At 35.4% G+C, this 24,342-nt stretch overlaps 1 protein-coding gene across 17 annotated transcripts in view; it reads left to right on the top strand.

The window, feature by feature from the left end:
• The window catches only part of DGKB (diacylglycerol kinase beta), a 367,688-nt gene that overhangs the window by 103,738 nt on the left and 239,608 nt on the right, over positions 1 to 24,342 (top strand). For all 17 annotated transcript variants that reach the window (XM_030503309.1, XM_030503319.1, XM_030503389.1 and 14 more), the window contains 7 exons: positions 3,501 to 3,550; positions 4,872 to 4,946; positions 5,471 to 5,590; positions 14,342 to 14,459; positions 16,799 to 16,887; positions 16,968 to 17,084; positions 21,288 to 21,386. In XM_030503309.1, coding sequence (XP_030359169.1) covers positions 3,501 to 3,550; positions 4,872 to 4,946; positions 5,471 to 5,590; positions 14,342 to 14,459; positions 16,799 to 16,887; positions 16,968 to 17,084; positions 21,288 to 21,386 — 668 coding nt within the window. The remainder of the gene's footprint in view (positions 1 to 3,500; positions 3,551 to 4,871; positions 4,947 to 5,470; positions 5,591 to 14,341; positions 14,460 to 16,798; positions 16,888 to 16,967; positions 17,085 to 21,287; positions 21,387 to 24,342) is intronic.

Raw genomic sequence — 24,342 nt, 5'->3', positions numbered from 1 at the left:
TTTGAATCTAGATGGTTTATGGATTTTCATAGATTTACAAATATTCCAGCAGATAAATTGATTCTCTAAAGTATTAACAGTGTATTTCTAGAGGTCTTGAGCACTGCAAACCTCACCTGTTTGACATGCTCAGCATATCTATTATTCATAAGCTAGGTATGGCCTGAATATAAAGAATATCCCAAATTTCCCTAGCAGGTATACATTGGAAGAATTTAAGTTGTCTTTTTAAGGTCATATTGCAAATAGTTCAAGGTGTATCTATATTGTTAAGTACCTTCATGCTCTGTGGCTCAACCTGTAGGCTTGATCCATAGAAACCATTTTCTGCTCTTCATGTTGTTTTCACAGCTACCAAACTTTGCTTGCTGGTGTCCACACGTTGATTCTTGAACGTGTAAGAAAGACCCCTTGTAAATACGCAAGTCATTCCTAAGAACTGAATAGTTGTGTTTTGTGGCTCAACTTACTTTCCTTTAATGACCCCAGCAGTAGAAGTTATTTTAGCTCACAATCACATGAGGCTTTATCAACACAACTTATTCCTCATTTTGAGTGTGTTTTTCATCAGAATAACTATGGACACCAGACACATATCTTGTGAAACTGTTTAGAGAAATATTAGGAGGCAGGATGAAGGGCATTAGACATAAATGGTGTGGAGGAAGCATATGACCTCCACAGGTACCATAGCTTTACAAACATAATATGCTTAAAAGTGCTGGAACTTCTCTCCACTATTACAAACAGAAACTCCAAGAATGAGTTGTAGGGGGTTTTGCCAGTTTCTTTTATCAAAACTCCAGGTTATTCTATTTCTGTTCTTCCCATACCAACAGAAGCTTCGAGAATGCCACCCTGTTTTGTATTTTTGCAGTAATGCAAATTGCAGTTATAGGCTTTTTGCTATGCTATGCAGTTCTTGGACACTCAGGCTTTTGTGGAGAGTAACAAACCTTACAGTTTTCAAAGTACATGCACTGGTGAACGTAGAAAGTACATTCAGCACTTGTTTGTGCATGCATTTTTGAGAATGGATTCCCCAATTTCTTCTCAAAAGAACATACTTTGAACTTTTGGAATTTCTGGAATGCCTCCTTTTCTCATACACCAGATTAGAATCCTGGGAGTTGCAGGTGAAAGTAGAGCAATGCAGCAACTGATCTTATCTTGGTAATTTTGTTTTAATGTGTTTTTAATTACTTACAAAAGGTGTACAGTCTAGTAACAGAATTCTAGTGACCAGTCATGCTATCAGGTAAAGCGATGTGAAAAGAAATACAAAAGATTTACTTGGTCTCTGTAGTTTGCATCAGAACTTTTGTTTAGTTGTTTTTATAATTTTGTTGGTTTTTCTCTTGGAGTGCATAAATCAGCAAGAAAATGAATATTTAGCAGGGTGTGAATAGAAAAAACCAGAAAAAATATGCAAGAGATTGCATACCACACCGGTAGCATAGTTGGGTTTTTTTTCACCCAAGAGCACAGATTGAGCCTTCTCACTACCTAATATGTATGCAATCGGAGAGACTTTGTTTGCTGCAAAGGTGAAACAGTTATAGTTATGCTAATGTCTGTTTTAAAATGGCTGATTAGAACTACTGATTTACGTTAAAGGAAAAAAAATGTTGTAAGCACTGCTTCTCTGGTGTGGGTAAAGATCACGGAGATGCTAAAACTTGTGTCATGGTAACTGTAGAACATTCTTTCAACCAGTGCATTACGAGCAGGAAGAAGAACCAAAGGATTTAAACTTTATCACTCATTCAGTGATTCATCCCTGTGGAAACTAAATGCTTAATGTTACCTTTGCCAGATAATATTAGCTGTTGTGCTCTGAGCAGCTTTTGTAGAAGGCGTACTAGCAGGGTCAGTACCAGTCTCTGGTGCCCTTTAGCAGTAACTGTTGTTTTACACTGAAACATTTCTGCTATGTAATTCACAGGCAAAGAAAGATATTTTTATAGGTTTTCTTAGCCTATAACTAACGAATAATGGATCTCTGTAGCTTGAAACAGTGTACAACAGTAAATATTTTAAATCTTACATTACAGCTCTTGAAAGCAATTCGATTTAGTGGCAAAAATTGCTGAAGTGGTAGAGAGGTGTAGTACTTACCTTTTATCCCTGCAGTTAGGTGAACAACTTGGGAATGACATGGGGGATATAAGGGAAGCAGACCAATCCCTATAACAGTTAAGTATGTTTTGCTGCAAGTCAGAAATAATACTTCTTTTCTGAACTTTACTTGCTAATTGCTTAGAATTTCATCTTACTTCTCATTATATTGTTTCCTGAAAACTGTCATAAGCTTTGCTTGCAGACTTTATTGGACTGTAGCAGCTTTTGCTGTGGATCCAGTGTGGTGGGATTGTTCACTGTTGAATCATAGAATGATTGTTCATGATTGTTCATTGTTGAATAGGTCATATGTTTACAGTTTGTGAGCAGATTGATTGGATTCTACTATCAGTCAAGGTATTACAGTGTCCTGGACATGGGCTCTCTTCTTACTGCTTAGAAAACAGATTTGGGGGCTGGGGGGGCGGGGAGAACATCAGTTTTTAAGAGGGTGCTGTTTAGATTTCAGAGCTCTGACAAACTTTCCCAGAAAGTAGGGGCAAGGAGCGAGGCTTCTGGTTTTCATTTTTAGCCTTTTAACAGTATTCCTACCAAGCTTCAGGCTTATTTCTGCTTTGCCGTTTGATGCAGTATATGATCAGCAGAGTAAGATACTTTGAAATATCTTAGTAACAGTGGACATAGCTGCTCTTGTGGCTGGAATCAAGTAATGATACAAACTTGAAAGTATATATCCATTTCCGGATATTGTCAGAATGCAGCTATTCTTGTCTCGGTAGCTCCCCGAAATGTTAGGAATACATTTTCAAATTGATGAAACAAGTCTGGTCCTGGGAGGAGTCATGCTGGCAGTCTGTGAGGAATGTTTATTGTTGGACTTGGCTGTTTAGATACTTCAAATAATAATGCTCTGTTTCATTTAGTTGGTCAGAAAGCATTTCTAAAGCAATATAACTACTGAACAGTGACAGCTGCAACCAAGGAAATGGGATACCATTGTAACTTAAGCTTATCAACATTTGCATGACCAGTTGTGTGTTATCCTATGTTTGACGAGATGACAGAGAGAGGGGCCTTTTGGTGGTACTCGTCATGAATACAGATCATGTAGCTGTTGTAGTAATTATGTGGAAAAGGTGCAACTGCACTAATGTGCCTCTTGTTAGAGGCACTGTGGCAGGGTAGATGCTGAGTGAACCTCTCACATAATACAAAGTGTTTTGTGGGTCTACAGTTAGGGTGATCATTAAAGGAAAATGTGCATGTTTGTCCTTTCTTTAAAACTCAGGTTTGGTTGGTTTGTGCTTTGGTTTGGTTGTTGTTTGGTTTTGGTTTTTGTTGTGTTTGGTTTTTTAATGAAATTATGTTGTTACTATGTTTTCTAACTGACATTCCTTCTCATTTTGTTTCCTTTTTAGTTATGTTTCGCTTATATGATACAGATGGGAATGGCTACCTGGATAGTTCGGTAATGTTATTTATGTATTTTAATTCATTGTAAGCATATGTCATAATGGCATACCTAAACAAAGCTACATTAATCCAAATCAAGTTTATATTTATCCCTAATTAATAGAAGCAGCATAAACTATAATTGATAAAAAGTCAGCCATTTTGAAAGTAACTCTTGAGTTTTCTCTTCCACTAAGCCGCTTCTTCTACAACTGTATAAATTTTCAAATGCTGACATTGCTGTTGTGGAGTCCTATTCTATGGTCTTCTGATTTTTAACCATGCTACTGTAGGGGACACATTAATAGGCTTCCTAAAATTCTAGTGTGTTGCTGGAAGATGTGTATGAAAGCACCATTCGTAAAGATTTAATGAAAAGGGGAAAATATGAGAGTCACTCATTGGATGTATGTGGAGAGATGTCAGAACTTCCATGTTGTTAGTAAGAATGGAGGTACAAAGTTTGAAGGAAAATCAGGGATGTAGCAAACACTTTAAAAATGTAACTATCCTTGTTCAGTTAGCTAACAGAAAGAAGTATTTTATAGGCAGCCTTCTTTTTTCTTTTCCCTTCTTTTGTATTTCCCTGAAATAAGACAGCATAGAGTAGATTAGAGGAAGTGATTCCCATAAGTGGCAGGGGAATAGGGAAGCTAAGTAATACAGAGGTATAAGGTAAATGTTGTGTCATAGTTATAGGCAATACAAAATATGAATTGGATAACTAGTGCATAATAAATACACATGCAGATTCAGAATGGTTCTAGATAAGCATTTGAGCATGTTTACAAACCAAACCTCCATATATATAAATACAGAGGAGCATTAGTGATACATGATCAAGGGAAATCACAGCACTGTAATGGTCAGCAAATATCTCTGTATTAGTTTATACTGTTCACTTTATGCCTTATTTCCATTAGAAAGTTGTGAATTATACAGCTGCTGTCAAAAAAAAAAAAAAAGTTTGTTAGAGTTCTGGATTTTAAAGATCCTTACATCATTATATCACAAGATGGACTTTAGCTCGTGAAACCACTGCTCTGATGATCAACCAGGAAGGAAGAATCTGGTACTACTTTGAACCCAGATGTTGTCCTTTGGTTGTGGGGCTGTATTTCACCTCCCTACATGCCTTGCCGTCCGTGCCTGATGTTTCGATAGTGAAGCGGATTCACCGAAGAGTAGACAACTTCCAGTGTAAAGGATATTTCATTAGGAACATTGATGGAACAGTGTCACTGAATGCAGTATGTTTGAATTATTAGTTGCTTACAGTAGATTTTGTCTTTAAAATATTGTGTTAAATATTATCATTCTTTTTCATTCATCTGTAGGAGCTAGAAAATATTATCGCTCAAATGATGCATGTTGCAGAATACCTTGAATGGGATATTACTGAACTGAGTCCAGTAAGTATCCATTTTATCACAAGTTTTTAATGTTGCTAGAGATGGAGTTTAATCATGTTGTAATACTTCATGTCAACATGTGATTCTATATATTAATTAGTAAAATAGAAAAATAATAGTCTGAGCTCCACTATGTCACTGTCAATTAGCACTTTTATGAGTGTTTTTCTGATTAAATCTGATCTGTGAAACATTCTTACTACAGTTGGGGTTTTTCTTCAGTGCATGTAGTAATTAACATGATTGGTTTGTCTCTGAAAATTTGTTAATAGTAACTACCCATTATTTGTATTGTACATAGTAAGTACACAACTTGGTTTGGGATCTTTACGTGATAATAAAATCTAAGAATATGACACTTCATTTTCTGAACTGTCAGTACTCATTTTCTACAGGTGCCATACAAATAATATTTTCCTTACTTATTGCATGCAGATGAGGGAATTGGAGATCTGCACATGTCCTAACAAGAAGTTGCTGTATTAGAATATGGAATTTATGAGATTTTTCATTAAACTATGTAGATCCTTCATGAAATGATGGAAGAAATTGACTATGATCATGACGGCACTGTTTCTCTAGAAGAGTGGATCCAGGGAGGAATGACAACGATCCCTCTCTTGGTCCTCCTTGGTTTAGAAAATGTAAGTATTAACATAAAAGTGTCCAATTTCTGCTTGCGTGTCAGCTATGACCCTCAGGTTAGTTTCTCTGTGGCCTGTATAAAGAACGGCTTTTCTTTACTATGGCTGAATGACATGCAAAAAACAGAAGTGTGTCTTCAAATCAGAGGTGCATTAGCACATTTGAAGCAACATCAAATGAGGCAGTTCTGGAGCTGGAAGCTGTAAAAAGCTGATTAATTTGTCCCGTTAATACATATTGTTAATTCCTAGCTGCAGTGTATCTGTTCAGAATGTTTTACTACTCATGTGTTTGTTACAGCTGGCTTGGAGCAGTGTCTAGGCTTCTCAGCATGGTGCCGTGTTGTGTGGCCTAACTATACTGAGTCACAGAACAATCTAGGTTGGAAGGAACTTCTAGAGATCATCTGGTCCAGCCTATGATTAGTGGCAGGGCTACAGATCGAGTTATCCAGGGCCTTGTCAAACCCAGTCATGAATAATTCCAGTGACGTGGATTCCACCAGTTCTGTGGGCCACCTCTTCCAGTGTTGATTGTTCTCAAGGGAAAGAGCTTTTTTACTTATGTGCAGTGTAAGAATAAGAATTTCTTCTGCAGCAGTTACTGCCTGTTGAATCTTCCATCTCAGTAACTACCTTAATAAACTATAGTAAGTAGCAATATCAAAGAGAACACTTACACCAAAGGATAGAGTATTATGAAAGAGGAGCTTACGTTCTGTACGTTTACAACTTCACATTAAAGACAAGACAGATGTAATATGATCAATTTTATACCTGTTCAACACAGCTGTTTTATCACTGGCATGTTGCCAGTGCCACCTGCTGTCCTGTATTTGAGATAATTTTGAGCACATGTATCTTAGCATATGGTTCAAATGTTATTTGAGAGAAAACATTTTTTTTCATGAAGTCTTTTTCAGCTATTGACGTGAAATAATAAATAATACTTACTTTCCTCACATACTGCAACATGCCTGCACTAAACCTAGACTGCTGTAGTTCCTCTATGGTATTTTATTCACACAAAGGGTCAGACTGAGTCTTTCTGTAAGGAAGTATGCAACAAAACAGTGCCTTTAGCAGAAGATCTAAAATTTGTGCAAAATCTTATTAATCAAATTGCCATCTAAATATCTGAATTGAGGAAAAAGTGTCAGTACCTTTGGATCAGTGTAAGTACTAATTCCCTAATTCTGGATGTGTGACTGAGTAACTAAAATGTTAAATGTTACTTCCCTGTCATCAAACAACTGATCTTTGTCAGGATGAATTCCCTTATTTCCATAGAATTTCTCTAAACAAAGGACAGCAAATGCTCTCAAGCAATCAGTATAGCAGATAACTGATAGTAATTTTCAGTATGATTTTTCTTTTTTGACAGGTAGTGTATATGTTCTGGCAGTATTTTTTAGTGTCCACACGTCATTCTTTCTAAATGTAAAACTCCTTAAATTCTGTGATAAATTAATGCAGATCCTTCTGTTAGAGGTTTATTTTCATATTAAAGTAAAAGCTATTTAGAAAGAAGCCATGTAAATGTATGTTACCAGCTATTTTAGTCTTTTGGGTATTTTTTCTAATTGTTAGATAATCTATCTTGATGTGCATAGCTTTACTATGGAGACAATAAAAACACATAAACACTGGTCAAAGTTCTGTAGCCTGCTATTAGCATGGGTCAGTGTTTCTGTCAAGAGTATTCCCAGTGCTTCATGTGTTGAAGAGACATAAATGTGAAGTTGTAAAAAAATATTATAATGGTATGCAAAGTATCTTTTTGGTCAATAAGCTTAGTTTTATTAGTTGAAAGTTGGAATAATAGCTTGTATAATAGTGACAAAGAATTGTCACTGTAGTTTATTAAAAAAAAACCAAAAAAAACCCAGTGAAGTCTTTAATTTGTTTTGGGTTGGGGTCTATTAACTTACTGTAATCTACTTAACTCTTGTGTAGAGCTTGTACAAACAATACAGGAGTCTCAGGTGCTGTTATTTTTTATGCTAGTATCAGTGAAGCTATGAAAATTTATTTCAGCTGAAGATTTATCATATTACCTTCAGAATTCAGCTAGGTTTTTTGTACTTAATCTTTAGTTTCCTGTAAGAGCTATCTAAAAAGGTCAGCTGTCTTATAGAAGTTTTATATTACATTGAAGCTTTTCAATCCATTTTTATTGCATACTATCTTAGATGGTTTAGTTAAAGTAATGGAAAAAATTTAAATGAGATACAGAACTATATTATACAAAAATAAAAAATAAACAAGTTAGTGTTTATAAGCAATGGAGTCAAGATAGTGTAATCTCTCATAGGTTTGTGGTCTTTGCCCTATGAGTTCATTAGTAACCCTCTTCTGAAAGAAATAGGAGTGTTGTTACTACAAGTATTAGCCAGCCAGCTGTTGTGAAGTGAAAAGAAGTAGCAAGGAAATCTGCCCGCTTTTCTTTCTGATCTCTCTGCCCCCACCCCACCTTTTTTCTAGACCTGTATGAAACTCTCTCAAATTTAGTTGAGATTACTAAATTATATTTAAAGTTGCTGGGGCAATCTAAAGTCATAAAGGGACAAAAAGCATAAATAAGTCTCATTTCTCTAGGAAATCAACCTAAATATCCAGTTTATTATATCTTACTGGGTTTTATGCTTTCTATTTCCTCCCAAAAACTTGAATTTAGAGTTGTTGTGAAGGTAGAACTTAAAAATGCAGTTTTATTCTGGGACTGTTTGAGGATAGAAACAGTGTGTTCTTATTTTGGTACTTTTGAAAGCAATAGATGTGCTAAACAAACAATCTGTACAAGATAAGGAACTTAATTGCTTCTTATTCTATAGGAGTGCTGTGATACACATACTGTTTGGCAATTTGTTTTGCAAGAAAAGACCCAGGAATTGTATCTGTATATAATCCATTTGTACTTGGATGTGTACACTTTTTTCTGCTTAGCAGTGGCTGAATCTGTTCTGCACTGTACCTCCTGAAGCCTTTAAGATCCATAATTCTTACTCTTATGTTTAGTTGTGCCAATTTCATGGAAGTTGTTCCAAGATTTCTCTTTCTTGTGAAAAATGAGAATTTAATACAGAAAGACCCCACCACAAACCCATATCTGTAGAGGAAATTGTTACTTATGTGGTGTAGTTTTTAATAATGAATATATGAGGTAAAGGTTTTTGCTGAGTGTGGTACTGGAGTCTTCAATTTTTACAGTCCTCATCAACTTTCCAACTTTATTTTTGAATCTTAAGGCAATAATTTGTCTCCCATCCAAGCACAGATTGGACAGAGGTGTTCCTTCTGGTTGATAATTACTCTTTTAGGAAGTGGCCTATTGCTTGCTAGTGACGGCTCGCCTGTTATTCTACTCCTCCACAATAGAAACCTTCAAAGTTTCTGCCTTTTTTGTTTTATTCTGTGTTAATTTAGGTAGATCAACATTGTCAGTGAAGTTAGAGTTACCTCATTGACTCTACTAACATTGCTTAGATTGTCCTTGGTAATCTGGGCACAAAAAGCCATTTAATGTCGGTTTGCTCCTAACGGTTTTTATCAGCCATGAACATTGTACTCTGTTCTTTGCTAGGAGTTCCTCACTTGCACATTATTCCACCCTGTTGTTATAAAAGTACTTGATTTCTCTTAAAGTAATTCCATGCCAGATATTTTGGTCTCACTTCTCTTGTAATGGATCATTACTACCACCCCTGTCAGTGATTGTACAGAAAGTAGGTATAGACTTCAAGTTCACAAATGCTAGTGTTTTAAAAAAAAAAATCCTGTTTTAAGAGTGGAAAGTATTTTGTTCCCTCTTCACTGGCCACTAGATGTCACAGTTGTACTGTATCTGGTACTGTATAGTTACCGAAAAGCTGCCCTAGTGTGAGAGAGAAACTGAATAGTGAATGCTTCTTAAAGTCATCAATAATCTGAAACCAGGTCACTACGCCTTTCTTTTAAGTCACCAATTGTAATTTTCAACCCATTTCACCTCTTAAATCAAGGTAAATTTCAATGGGACAAACACATTTGTATTGAAGGTTTGCTATGCTTCAATTAAATTAGAAGGAAATACTCTTACAATTTTATTTTGGATCCTCAAGCAGCAAGTATTATGCTGTTACACTCAAAGAATTCAAGTCAACTCTTTTTTAAACTTTTTGATTAAGTAAAAGGTGGAATATTGCTTCTTACATTGTATGTTGCTTTATTGTTGGCTTACTTTTTGTAAGTAATATTGAGTATATGAACGTGGAACCAAACTTGGGACTTGCAAACATGGTATCTGTTGCACCGTGAGAAGTCCCTCTCAGGCTGAAGTCTGAAATGACATTTAATACCTGGGCAGTTTCATAGAGTTGTATTTCTTTCATTCAGCAAGGAATGAGAGTGATCTCATTGTCCCCGGTTATATTTTTATAACATATTTTTCCCATCTGAAGTCTGGCAGGTGAGTTTTCTGAAGGCTGAAATGCCGATGACACATATCGTATTTCCATATGTACAGAGGGCAAAACCAAGCCCCCTTCTAGAAGAAGCTGTACCCTCTTTGTGCCAGCTCCTTGCCAGCTAGGAAGCAGGTTCACTCCAAATGATTAACGAGAGCTGTTTTACCAATGTCAGTTCAAGGCATTGCCAGGAGAGGGGGTGATGTTAATGCTGTGTAAGACTTACACAGCAGGAGCTGCTAAGAAAGTGCATGTGTCTCTTATTGCGAGTGCTCTCTACTTTTATGCAGTGTTAGCTCCCACGTCTTTGCAGGAAGTTTGCAGATGCCTTTCCTTACTATAGACCTGCTTTTCCTTTGCCTGTAGGGTGGTAAAAACCCAGGAGAAGTCAGGAGTAACTCTAATCTTTTCTGTGTATAAGATGTAAAAAAAAAACGGTATTTCATGCAGGTATACAAGTTGGCCATTATTTAAAATGTAATTTCTGCATCACTTCAGCCTCTGCAGATGACAGGTGACTAGCAATTTTGGGGACAGGGAAACTGTGAATAATTATGAAACTTGTTTAAATGGATTAATTTCTCTTCCTGTGCTGCCTTTACTGTGCTGTCATTTTCTTATGTGCATACTAACCCTTAAGCATTTCTGGATTATCAGGATAATACACTAGTGAGTTGTGGATGAAGGCTGGCGAAATGTGTGTTTGGGTTTGGTTTTTTTTTTTCTCCCCTTTCTCCAGTGTACGCACAGAGGAACACAAAACACTTAAGAGGTTAGAAGTGCAGAGCCCTCCCACAGTGTTTCTCTTGAATGAGGTTACTCCCTCTCCAGTTGAACCAGAACAGACTTAGAACCCTGTCTCCCCAAACCAAATTGAACAAAACCTGACATGAATCCTTTGCTGAGAGCCACCAAAGGAATAAAGAACTTTACTGCATTTGTATTAAAAGGAGGAGCTGCATAGTTTAATGGACACTCTTCCCACTGACTGAACAATATCCAAAGATCAGCATAAAAATGTCTTCAAGACATGTAAATATTTTTGAGATAAATGAAAACAAAATAGCAGTAGGCAGTGAAAGAATAACTTAGCAGACTCGCTAACATCCTTCTCCTCTGGTTTCTTGTTACTGACTGTTATAGAAAAGACTGAGCATGCTGGTATTTCAGACACTGGGTAGCTATTGTAAGCGGGGATACTTGCTGGAATGAAAATGTATCAGTGGTTTCAATACCTTTTTTTAAGTCTTATAATCTTGAGTTTTGTTGTTGAAACTTTAAGGTCTCTTTGGATAGCTTTATTTTAAAATATCTGAAAAGCTGAAGTAAATTAACATTAACCCAGATTATTAGGGATGTGTAGCTATATTCTGTGACTGCATCAAGTTTTCCACTAATTCTAAGGCTGGCTCTTTCATGGTTGACTTGCTTTTTAAGGTCAGGTCCTTTTGGCAATCAAATCCATGGTAAAAGGGTCAGGACCATAAGTTAAAAGAACCGTTGTTAACAAAATAAGTGTTACTGTTGTCATTATGTGCTGTAGTCTTTGTATGGCATATGGAGGCTTCATTTTCAGTGATGTATAATGAAGTGAGGAAGAGATTTTTACTGTACCTGCCCTGCTTTGAGATCGTCAAATCGACTATTTGCTTTTAAACTCTTTCTCAGGATATGGAAGCAAAATGAGTGAGTGTCAGTAAATGCACTGATGTGTCAGAATTGTGGATTTTATTCATACTTAAAGACTCGCATTGAGGGGGCTTTGTTTCACATTATGTCTTTTTTTTTTTCTTGGCAATGTTTTAAAAAGTTATGTGCATGCATAATCATATGCAGCACTTTATTGCTTATTTTTGGCAGTGCACAAGAGCAAAAATTTAATTTGCTGTTTTCCAAAAGTGCATTGTGTTTATGTAATGGATTTGCATCAGTTGCAGTCTGTAACACAGTTAAGTGTTTTAATTGGCAGAACACCCACATCAAGACTTGTTTGTTTTTCTGATAAGGAAAATGCCAGCTAAGTTAGTCCATATGTTCTGTTCCAATAAGAAGCGACATATTCACATGTAATGGTCATTCTTTAAAGATAAAATGGAAATGAAAAAGGTAACACACAACTAATGTGGAAGAGAGGAAGGTTTATGCATAATTATGAATTTTGGTTAATTTTTAAAGATAGAAAATATTTTGCTAAGGAAGGCTGGTTAGCTTGTATTTTAGGTGCCTGTGGTTTATGACTGAATCTGTCAATGACCTAAGTATCGTTAAAATGAAAGTGTACATTGGTTACTATTTTTTCTCAGAAGGATTTACCTGGTATTTATTGTCTAGTGAAATTCTCTGCTTTCAGAAAACTTGAAACTCACGTACTATATTGTATGTGTGTTTTTAACAATACTTTAAAAATGTGTGGAATGTGGTAATAAGATGGAAAAAAAAATAGAAGTTACAGAGCTCCATTTAATGAAATACATCCTCTTCAGCTGCCAGTCTTGAAGGAGCTTGACAGGCTTCTAGTGCTCCACAGCTGCAGAATCTATTTCTGCTTCTGCAGGGGAAATTGAAAAACTTCCATGCTTCTTGCCAGCCCAAGAATCCCATCTGCTCTTCTTGCAAAAAGGGGACCCTGACCAATGCCCAGCTGTCAGAGATGTCATTTGAACTCCTCCTGATAATATCGTGGGAACTCCATTTAGGCTCTGGTCCTGATATCTCAGTAGAGAAAAAATATTCCAGCTGACTTTGGTTCCGTTTGTTTCTAGGTAATTTTCTTGGAGATTTTCCTTCAGGATTCCCCCCCTCCCCATTCCCAAGGATGAAGAAGTCGTTTTCATTTTTGACTGTTGTTAATGACTAACTCTTAGAATAGAGAAATACTGATTTCTAAGGACATAACTCATGCAGTATATGCTAATATAGGTCAAAACTAAATTTTTATTAAAATTCATGGCCAGTGACTTACATTGACTATTGTTATCAGTGAAAACGATCATATTATTGCATATCCAGACAGAAATATTATATGTACATGATGACAAGTAGTAGCAGTAGTTTGATGTGAGAAATCAGAAACTGGATGAGAACCAGCTGTTGATGCGACTTCTGAGAACCAGAGGTTGGTGTGGCTTCCTTTGCTATGTGACAACTTCTTTTCGGTAATGAAATGACTAAGACTATAGAATTTCAGTAATTCAGAATGAAGAATTAAACTACTGCAGCCCATTTCCAGCTGATAAACATTAACTGCCTTTGTTCCATTGGATGTTACATTTGGTAAAAAAATAAATAACATGAAAAAATCAAGTGATATTATATTTGGTTGCTCTACTTTTTTTTTTCTTTTCTTCTTTTTTTAATCAAAACCTCTGCTGATTGCAAAAAGAGAAAAGCCTGATGGCCACACTTGCCAAGAAACCTGGAATGTACAAACTAAATTTAACATCTGTATCAAGTGCACATACTTTTAAAAACTGTCTAAGAACAGTGAGGTTTCAGAATGATTTCATTAAGAACAAAGAGGACAATCATGCAACTGAAAGCTTACTTCCATAAACGTAAATGATTTGATAATATTTTATTTATAAGTGTAAATTACAGTGGGCCCCTGAGTTCTATGTGCCGATCAGTTGATCAGTTGATCAAGATTTGAGTATAGTGCTACAGCTAACTGAAAAATGTGAGCTTAAATGTAGGGAATTCAGTTTTTGGAGAAGAGGTCCAGTATGTAAATCTCAGCCTTAAATACTTGATTTTTGATAGACTATTGGCAGTACACTAACATAAATTAAAGCTGGCAATAGGTATTATTGTGGTGTGGCTAGATTTCCCTTCACATATATTGGTACATGTTCCTAATTATAAGGGTCATTAAGAATATCTCTGTCATTTAAAAAAAAAAATAAAAATCCTTTTTGTCATTCATTTTGAGGGGGTTTTATCTCCTAACCTGCAGCACCTTTATTTTTAGAATTATTCTAGAACAAATTTTTTGTAATTTTAATACTAGTTGTAGTTTAATATCAGCCTAGATTTATTGCTAGCATTGTGTTGCAGCGATGACAGCAGCCTGGTGTTTTTTTCTGAGCCGTTTTTGAAACACATGGATGTCCATGAGCTTCTGAAGAATCTTTTAGTATATCATTGCCTGTGCATTTAGAATGACTGTACTGTGATCTGGTGCAGAGTATTAAATGAAGTAACAGCTTGTCTTTTACGTTCTTGAGTCAATCTCCAATTTTTATTGGCAATTATATATTTCATTGTTTATTTTATCAAATGAAATCTGTTTCTTTTATGTTCTGTGCAGAATGTGAAAGATGATGGGCAGCATGTATGGAGGCTGAAACACTTTAACAAGCCTGCCTACTGTAATCTTTGTTTGAACATGCTAATCGGAGTAGGCAAGCAAGGTCTCTGCTGTTCTTGTGAGTATAAGCATTTTAGTGTCCATTTGCATACATGTCTATTCCTAGAAAAGTTGTACTTGCTGCATAACAAAGAACTAGTAGCTTCCCAGTACAAAACCATTACTAGCACAATGGTGTCTCCCCTTTTTGTCTGCTATACTTGAGCACTCAGGGTTCCATTTTTAACTTGTCTGGATATTGGGCTTTCAAAGCTGTTATTTGAGGGAGCTTTCTGTATGATGATAGCTCTCAGTACAGTTCCTTGGGTTGTATCTATGAATCTCCTAATAACCTGTGTTTGGCTAGCTCATAACCTGTATCTTGAGAAACCAAATCCTGCGGAAAGATACCTCGTCTCTGTTTGAATGTTTCAGGAGATAGATGATCCATATCTTTCTTTTGTGGTGTGTTGCAATGATTAATCATCTTTTTTTTAAGACCTATTTTCTGATTTGAATATGTCTGGTAGACAGTTCCAGTGATTCGTTCGTGTTATGCCCTGCTCCATGAGATTAATGAGATCTTTAGTACCCACTGTATTCTTCTCAAGATGGTGTCAAGTCACCTTTCATTGTTCTTTTTGATAACTTAATCAGTTTCTTGGTGTAACTTACCTTCTCCATTTTTGGTATGAAAAATAGCCCATCGCAGCTAATCAGGACCTTTCTGCCTGTACAGTTCTATTGATTTGAGATTATTTTGAATGAATGAGGGTTTCCAAATCAACTGTTTCTCTCTCCTCTGTGGGCCACAGATCTTTTTAAACCAGATGTAAATCCTCCACATATGCTTTTTCGCATCGTATAGTTTCATTCACGATATTATCGAGAGAGATAGGTTTATTAAAATTCAAACAAATAGAAATTGAATAACTTCATATTGATAAATGCTGGTGACAGTAACTGGAATATGTATTAAAAATACTGAATTGACTATTAGATCTTGAAATATTACATTCTTTAATATTCTTTTACATCAGACTCATGTAAACTTGTGAGGAAATATAATAGCCATATCTATTTGAAAAAGAAAATTCTATTGAGTATATAATGTAGATCGTCTTCTTCAGTAGTTACCAGAAATGTGCAGGCGACTTACATAAATTGCCCCAAAAAGACCAGCCTTACAAGAACTGTTATTTTCTCTACTGCAATGTGCCTCTTTAAAATCCTTTTGTTAGTGTGCTTTGCATTTATTTGGTGAGAACAATGCTCCCAGAGTATCTAAAGAACATCCACATGCTCCTTTCAGTGTCTTCATGCAGCAAGGAGCATGAGTCTAGTTACAAAACTATTACACTATTTCCTTATCTTGCTAAGCTGCTTCTCCAATATATTTTCAAAGCACTGCTATAGATTTCATTATTTGCATTTTAGATTGTGGGAGGAAAAAAAAAGGGGGGTGGGGGAGAACTGCAGGGGGCCTCACCATCCCTCCATGGTCCAATCAACAATGTTACTCCCTGCAGTTTGTCTGATTAATGGCTGCACCTCCCACTGGGTTTGTGTAATAGGTGCAAGCAAGGTGTTTAGAAGTACTTTGTGCTTAATTGCTCTCGAGGTCAAAAGCGTGAGACATATACCATGCAGGGAGAAATTCATTCTCAGTTTTTAATAGTTGACTCTGTTGAATGCAGGTATAAGCTGTAGCATTATTTCCTCGTCTACGCACAGTTGTGTAGTTGAAGTCAGGAGAGCTTTGTATTGTACCCTGACATTTGTATGTTTTCCAAATGCAGCTAGTGTGATCTTTACGTTCCTGGCTGACAGTAGTAGTTACCAAAAACTGGTTTGGGAGAGGTTAGGAAGAAAAGGCTTCTCAGGAGATGATATTGGGGAAAGTAAGAGTTAAAGTTGGAGTGATTACATGGAATGCATGAAAACAATTGCTATCTGAAAATGGACTAATCAGCCATTTAAGATTTATAAATCAATAGAAGGAACAACATACATTCATTGGCTTTTATTTTTGTGCTTGCCAGCTGCTCTCATGCCTGTAGTTTCTAAAATATAGATTTCTTTCTACTAGCAAATGACACCAAACCATTTGGCAGTCATCAATTTGTCTTTAATATTTTTGTCATTTGGGAATTATTGTGAAAAAATTTAGTGAGCTCTGATTTAATTAAGCATTTCCTGTTATGCAATGATAGTGCATTCTTGGATTTCTCACTTGCATAATATTTCCTGTTCTAATTGGCCTTTTGTATTCCTTGGAAAAAGCAGTCTAGTTTGAGTTTTCATTGACTGATTGGATTGATTATATAGAGATGGCATGCTGGTAACGTTATTTGTTTCATAAAAATGTAGCCAGAAACAGCATTGCCTCAACATCTATTAATGTGTTTCTTTTTTCAGTTTGCAAGTACACAGTCCATGAACGCTGTGTCTCAAGAGCTCCCGCATCTTGCATCAAAACATATGTCAAGTCCAAAAAGAATACTGATGTAAGTTTCGGATAGCATTAACTTTGCCATGTACCTGTTAATTTAGTAACTCTATATATATCTACACTTTTCTTTTGCAGGTAATGCACCATTTCTGGGTAGAAGGAAACTGTCCAACAAAATGTGATAAGTGTCACAAAACTATAAAATGCTACCAAGGCTTGACTGGACTTCACTGTGTTTGGTGTCAGATCACAGTGAGTATACTACACTAAAACCTTTAGCACATGTTAGAGAGACAAAAATCTGCATCTCTTTTTTACAGCCTCATAATGCAAAACGTCTAGTTCAGTTTTGTCGTCAGAAATGAATAGCGTGTGTTTAAGAGATAGTATATGCAGAATATTCATAGGAGTCCTTAATTCTTGCAAGCAAATATGCTTAAAGATGTACTTTGCTTCAAGACAATGTACAAATAGAAATAATACATGTCACTCTAAAGAGCAGAAGTCCCAATCTACCTTACAGAAAGATTATAAAAGATTTTTCAGTACTGGGGAAAGTCAAGGTCACTGTGACACTAGGGCAAAATCTTAATTTGTGGTGTACTGACGGGCAGATGAAATTGAGGACATCTGGTAGGATACAGTGATTTTGAGTGTCTGGGAATAATAGCAAAGGCATCTTGGTAATATACTAATCTGTGCACCAAGTCTAATATATACAACTTTTGTGCACTCCTTATTCAGCAGGAACCAGTAACTGGAACTAATGACATTCAAGGAACACTGCCCTTACAAGTGAGATCTTCATGCTAGAAGAAGCAATGCCAGTATTTCTGTTCCTGACCAGGGCAGGCTTTAAAGATTTAAATCTAAATGGGGAAAGATTCAGCCTTCTTCTAGGGCTTTTGCCTCTTGATGATATCATTATTATTATTGTTACGGAACAGCAGTTGTTTGTTCAGTGTTTTAAATAATATGAGACTGAGGCATTAGTGAATGTTTGTTTTCAACATACAAGTTTGGATGTTTTGTGACATTTTCATAATACAAGAACACAAAATATGAAACATCGTCAAAGAAAACAGATCCAGGATACTTTCAGTGATAAGCTGTCATGATTTCTTAAACCCCAATATTTTAGAAGGAAGCAAATATGTAGTCCAGATTGCTGTCAAAATTTGGATAATTTATGTAGGCAGTAAAACACCCAATCCAAAATTTTCGCATACAGATAATTAAATTTAGGCAATGGCTATCTGTGTTTAGACAGATAAATACAAGTGTGCTGCTCTAGATATAGAAGTGTTTACATCTGTATAATATGTGTATATCACTCAATAATTACATATTATGTAAGGCTCCCTCTTAAAGTCAAAGGAAATTGCAAATTCTCAGAAAAAATATTTTCCCATTATTTCATGTGAATCTATACTAGATTTGTAAAGGCCTTTTACTTTGAAGATTATGCATCAAGATTTAGAGGACTTCCATAAAAACTGATACTCACTGAGGAAATATTGAGGAATGATTTATCATTGAAATCACTGTGAAGGAAGAGGCTTAATTCTTCTGAAAATATCTTGGGTGCTTGTGTGCATATTCAAATGCTTAAATGTCTATTAAAATTCCAATTAAAAATGGGCCTGTGTTTTTTGACAGCCAAATTTAAAATGATGTCACTGAGGTTTTGCAGTTGTATTTACATCAGTATTTTAAAGATTTTTCTTTTCTGTAAAAGTGAAGTTGAATATTCAAAATAACTTTATTAATATTTTTATTTAATTTTTATGGCTTTAGGTGGAAATTAGATACATAAGTGAAAATTTTCAGTTTTAAAAATATTGCAAATTATTTGCTTTTCAGTCTCCTATTCACTTTTCTTGCAATTCTGAGTATTCTATATATTCTATTGCAAAAATTTTATTTGGTAATAATAATACTTTATTACTGAAAAAACTGTTTTAAATTTCTAACAGATGCATGATTTTTGAATGGATATTCTGAAGTTACGTGATTATCATCACATCCTTCATATGGATTCAACTCCTTGTACACCACCACATTTAGGGCTTGTTGCTGACAAATTTTTGTAATTCAAGAAGGTGCTAGTTATTACACAACTAATTCTGAGCCTCTTTTATGCATATTAAATAGCTCTTCTTCATACAACTTAATAGGGTCACTTCTAATGTCAAACAACTGAATCAAATCCCCAAATTTTTACTGAGGCTTGTTATACTGAATTCTCAGCCAGGCCCATGATTCCCCCTTCCATATACTCTTGTCTTTCTCTACCAGGGTCTTGTAAAGTTTGTTCATGTGGTTTGTTTTGTTGTTTGGGGGGGGGTGTTTGTGTGTGGGGTTTTTTGTTTCTGGTTGGTTTTTTTTTTTCCCCAGCAAATACGATTTTTCCTACTTTTTAGGCATTTAGTTGTGAGGGGCATTCTACAGGAGCTAGGTTTAGGGTAAGGGAATTTTAGGGAAATGTGTTTAAGATCTGCTAAAGCTTTTTTTTTTTTTTTTCCCCTGAGAAGAGATGCATATTATTTAATTTCATTATGTCAAAGCATTATTTTCCTTAAAGCTAAATATCTTCCACCATTTCTGTTGTCTGCTATGTGCCAGTTCTGTTGTCAAAGATAGCAGAGACTAATAAGAAGATTAAGCTATTTTTTTGCAGATAAGTTTTCATGCCACCAAGTAGCAAAGCTGCTAATTACCACTGAATGTGTGAAGATACTTTTATTTGATGTACCATGGCCTGGTGTGCATTAATTATGGTACAAGTAGCCTTACCACTGAGGCAGAGAATTAGCATGACAAATGATTTAGATTACAGGGCTACCAAAATACCCTCACAATAAGGCTTTAATACTCAGAGTAAATCGAAACTCGTTAGACTTTTATTTTCTGTTGCTAAGTAACTGCCTGAAAAGGTAACTTTGCAGTATAAATGAATATGGACAAGGCTACTATTAGGTGCCGTATAGTTCAAAATTCAGAAATATTATGTCAACATTAACTGTACTAGATAACTTTATGAAGACCATGTTACTGGTAAAGCTTATACACATCAGCAACTGATACAATTTTAATAGAGTTCATACTGACATAGTTAAATCATGTAAGGGAAAATGAATCATTCATTGGAAATATGTCATTTACACATGCAGACATTGAACTACAGATTTTGTAACAGCTATTGAACCTGTTGAACTAATGCTCTATGCTACCTATTATACTAGCTAAATCACTTATTAAATAAGTTTTATACTACAAAATCCTGATTATTTTTCTTTAATGCAAATATGTATATTTTCTAAAAAATTAAAATATTCATCTCTATGGGAAATGCATGTTACCTGAAGAACTTAATGCACACTTCATTGAATCAATACAGAAATGGAATCATAGAATGATTTGGGTTGGAAAAGAACTTAAAGATCATTGAGTCCAAAACAATAAACTTTCACCAAATTTCACAATATGAAGTTATATTTTATTGTGGCTCTCTAATAACATTGTGAAGTATACCTATTATATGTGAATGCTTTGTACTGTGTGGCTGGATATGTATGTTGAAATATTATCTAGAAATATTTGAATAGACTTAAAATATCAACAAGAGCTCTTGATTGGCAATGCAAAGTATTTAAATAAATACATCATCATTTGTTGGCATTCAGTGTTGATGCTATGTATATATTTTTCCTTTCCACCTTTGTAACAATATAGATGTAAGCCAGTGTTCTTTCAGTCAGCAGACCTGAGGATATTCTTTCCATTTTCAGAGTAGAATTCTTCTCACTGCTTTCAGGAAAACTGGATAAATGCTAAGGATAAAGTAGGAAAAAGAGAGTAATTCAGCTTTCTCAGCAGTCAGTGGATGCCTGAACATTCATTCAATCAAGACCAAATTTTCTCCAATATAGCTTAAAGCTCTTATATATTCCTACATTATTCTCTTATATTTCATATGTTTTTTCATAGATATTGCAGCATCACAATTGAATCAGTAGTTACTGTATCACCTTCAGGTAGGATGAGAGAGTTACACCAATGCTAAAAGCTGTCATGAATTACTGCAGATTGCCCATTAGTGGTAGAACAGAAGTTCCTGGCTTAGTGCAAGAAGCTGTCTTCTAAAAGGAAGGTTTTGATCACCAATAACACTATGTGGATGTTACTGTACTCTCATGTGATGTTCTTATTTTGTGTTCTGGACACGTGCAATTTCCAAACTGGAAACTATTTTGACCCACTGTTCTTTGCTTCAATATAAATTCATTGGTTTTGTCAATCCTAAGAGGCTTTCTACTGCAGTCTGTTTCATTTTCTTCTAGTACTCTAGTAATAATTAGATTAAATAAACTCACCCCATTTTAGGATACCTATTTTCTTAGACTGTGGTAGTAAAATGTCTAAGTTGGGTCTTCGTTTTCTGTCTTCCTGTAGCTGCATAACAAATGTGCTTCTCATCTAAAACCTGAATGTGACTGTGGACCTTTGAAGGATCATATTTTACCACCCACATCAATCTGCCCAGTAGTACTGGTGAGTTGTCCATATGTTTATTTCAGGTGTAATCCTCTGACATAGGTCACGGCTAAAAGGATGCTGGGGCTGACTGCCAGAGTATTTTGTGAAATTCACAGAACCGTGTGAACCTTAAACACAACGGGTAATCACGGCTGTTGAGTTTATAGGCATAAGTGTGCTTTATCCTCTGCATATTGCATTTTCCTTCATGTGAGAATGAACTTTCTGTAGGGCATATTATAACTGAAGCTGACTCAGGTTTTATCACTTACTCAGACTGTACTTACCAGAAACTGTATAGGCAGAACACTCCTACATTTTACATCTTTTATAGATCCAAGTTCCCAGAATAATGAAGTTATTCTTATGGACAGTTTTTGCTTGGGATGCATATTGTATATCTGCAATGCTGAGGTCTCTGATCTAAGCCAGAGGTTACCTAGAATGATGACACTGGTTTTGCAGTAAGCTATGCATCAACATTATGGTATATTTTATTCTGCAGTGGTGGACAGTAAATTTCTCTGTCCACAAAAAACAATAACTCAATTCAATGAAAATAGAAATGCTTGGTATGTGTAGGTTGCATAGAGAAGAGTTGACCAGTTTATCATGAAAAAAGAGCTTTGGAATTAACTAGTGCGTTCATATATTAAAGTGAATGTTTTATGCTGATGAAAGTCATAGCATCATCATATTTAGAACAGATGTGTTGTCTTCTTACTTTAAGTATATTTCATAATAAAAGTTAAGAAATGCTTGAACTTAAGAAAGACTAATTTAGTGCAGGAGGTCAACCAAGGAAATATGCCTTCTAACCGTAAATCTGTTTCTGATCATTAAGAATAATATTCATGTCTATAGTAAGTTACTTGCTTTCTAATTAATCCTTTTGGTGTTTTTTATAAATTTGCTAATGGATGGATGACAGACTTTGGCCCTCTACTTGAGTAAACTGGGACTATTGCATTGCTGTCAATGAACATAAAGCAATGGAAAGCTGGCTTTGTAAAAGTAGTTTTGTAATTTTTCTGTACTAGTGTTTTTAATATTACCTGGACAAGTTCTGAATAATAATTGTAAAATATTATTTTAAGTTTGTTGGATGATTATGTTCAGTGTTACATTATTTAATTTTCAGGATTTTAGGTCGTACTTTAAAAGTTAAGATATAGAAATTATGATTTTGTTATTGGGCTGTTTTCAGTTTATTGTTATTTACTATTTGCCATTCTTATAAACTGAATAAAGCCTCAGCATGAAATTTCATCTTCAGTTATTCTTGTGTAACTCCATTTTCTTTCCAGGAGAGGAAGAGGGATAGAGGAATTAAGATTTTCATTGCATAATTGGAGTTTAGTTAAGTTGTTTAGTGGATATATAAAACCACTCTAGAGCCAAATCACCCTTGAATAGGTTTGTTTTATCTGCAAATTTTGAAGGCATAAGCAGAAGTAAATATGTTTTCCTGTATCAGAATCATGTTTCAGTAAGACATACTAATAATGTAACATAAAAGATGTATTTCAGCACAATGTATATTGTTAGGAATGGAAAATGTATTTTACTGTGATTTAATGTGAACTTTATAATTTCATAGTATATTCGTTCATCTAGTAGTTTCTTCCAAAAATGCCTTAAAATCGTGAGTATACTTACGTTACAAATAATACATTAGTGATCTAGCTAATAGGAATTCCTTCTAGAAACAATTGATTACAGTGTACATATTATTTGTGTTAGTAATTTTTTAATTAGCTTCTCCCATTTCCTCTTACGGGGATTCCTTCTCAGAAATGTAATACTTCAGTGTATGTGAAACCAGCACTCTTGATAATGACTTCAGACAATTTTTGGATTTGCTTATACAATAGTAAGTGTGTCTGTTAATAGAAATGATGTGTGCAGATGTATAAATCTGATATACCTGGCAGTTCAAGAGTCTTTTCGCCTAGGACACACACTTAGCTTCACTGATCAGCTGAACAATAATATTCTTGCAATGCTACATACATGTGGAAGATAAAGAAAAGCAGATAACCGTGGTGCTATACCAGGTGTACCCTTAAGTATTTTGAAGTATCAGAGATAAATGTACCTTCATATCCCATAGAATAAGTTTTAGGAGTTGGGGGAAAATAGCAAGTTGGAAAATTTTCTACCTTTGATGTCCCAAAAGTTTTGGCTCTCAGTTCCATCTGTTACTTTGGAAGTCCAGACTTTCAGGAAACTGTTAAGAGTTTATCTCAGACCAAGATGCCCTCTGAAGTTTTCCTTCAAGAGCACAGGCTAAATACTTTCTTATCTTTTCTCTTTTGCGGAACTAAGGGCATTCATGTTTTTATCTTTCTCATCCAGCATGTCTCATTTTTTGAGTTCTTGTGAATTCCAGCCTCAACTCCTTCTGCAGAGATAAAGAGATTTTTTCCATAAATTGTATTTCACAGCACCATGGATTACATCAGAGCTACAAAAATGTTCTCTCAACTGCAATTTGTTGCTTGGGTCCATATCCTCTCAGTTTTTCCATTTTCTAGGCATCCATTCACATCCAGAATCACTGATGCAACTGTGAAGAAAAAATAACTACACTTGCAGATGGTAATATTACAAAGGGTGACAGTTTCTCTTTGCCCTAAACATAACCATCTCAGCTCAGGTGACATTTCTAAAGGACTCATTCAGGATTTCTTTAGACACAAGAGAGATTCCTCTAAAATACGGTGACTGGCTTGGTCCTCTCCTACTGTTTCCTCGCCTAATGGCTGGAGAGAGAACCTAAATGCCTGGTCATCTGAAAGCTAGGTGGCTGGTCCAAGTTAAATAAGAGGACTTCCATCTTCAAAACTGCACAAAATGGAACTTGTCAAATGTTATTCCTAAATATGATAAGCTACATTCTAAGCTGAAAAAGAAACCATGGGGAAATTCATGCAGTTCATACTGTTTGTATCATGCAAGAATCACATAT

This window comes from Strigops habroptila, chromosome 1, assembly GCF_004027225.2.
Source record: "Strigops habroptila isolate Jane chromosome 1, bStrHab1.2.pri, whole genome shotgun sequence".
NCBI lineage: Eukaryota > Metazoa > Chordata > Aves > Psittaciformes > Psittacidae > Strigops > Strigops habroptila.
This window is presented reverse-complemented; position numbering and strand designations above follow the sequence as displayed.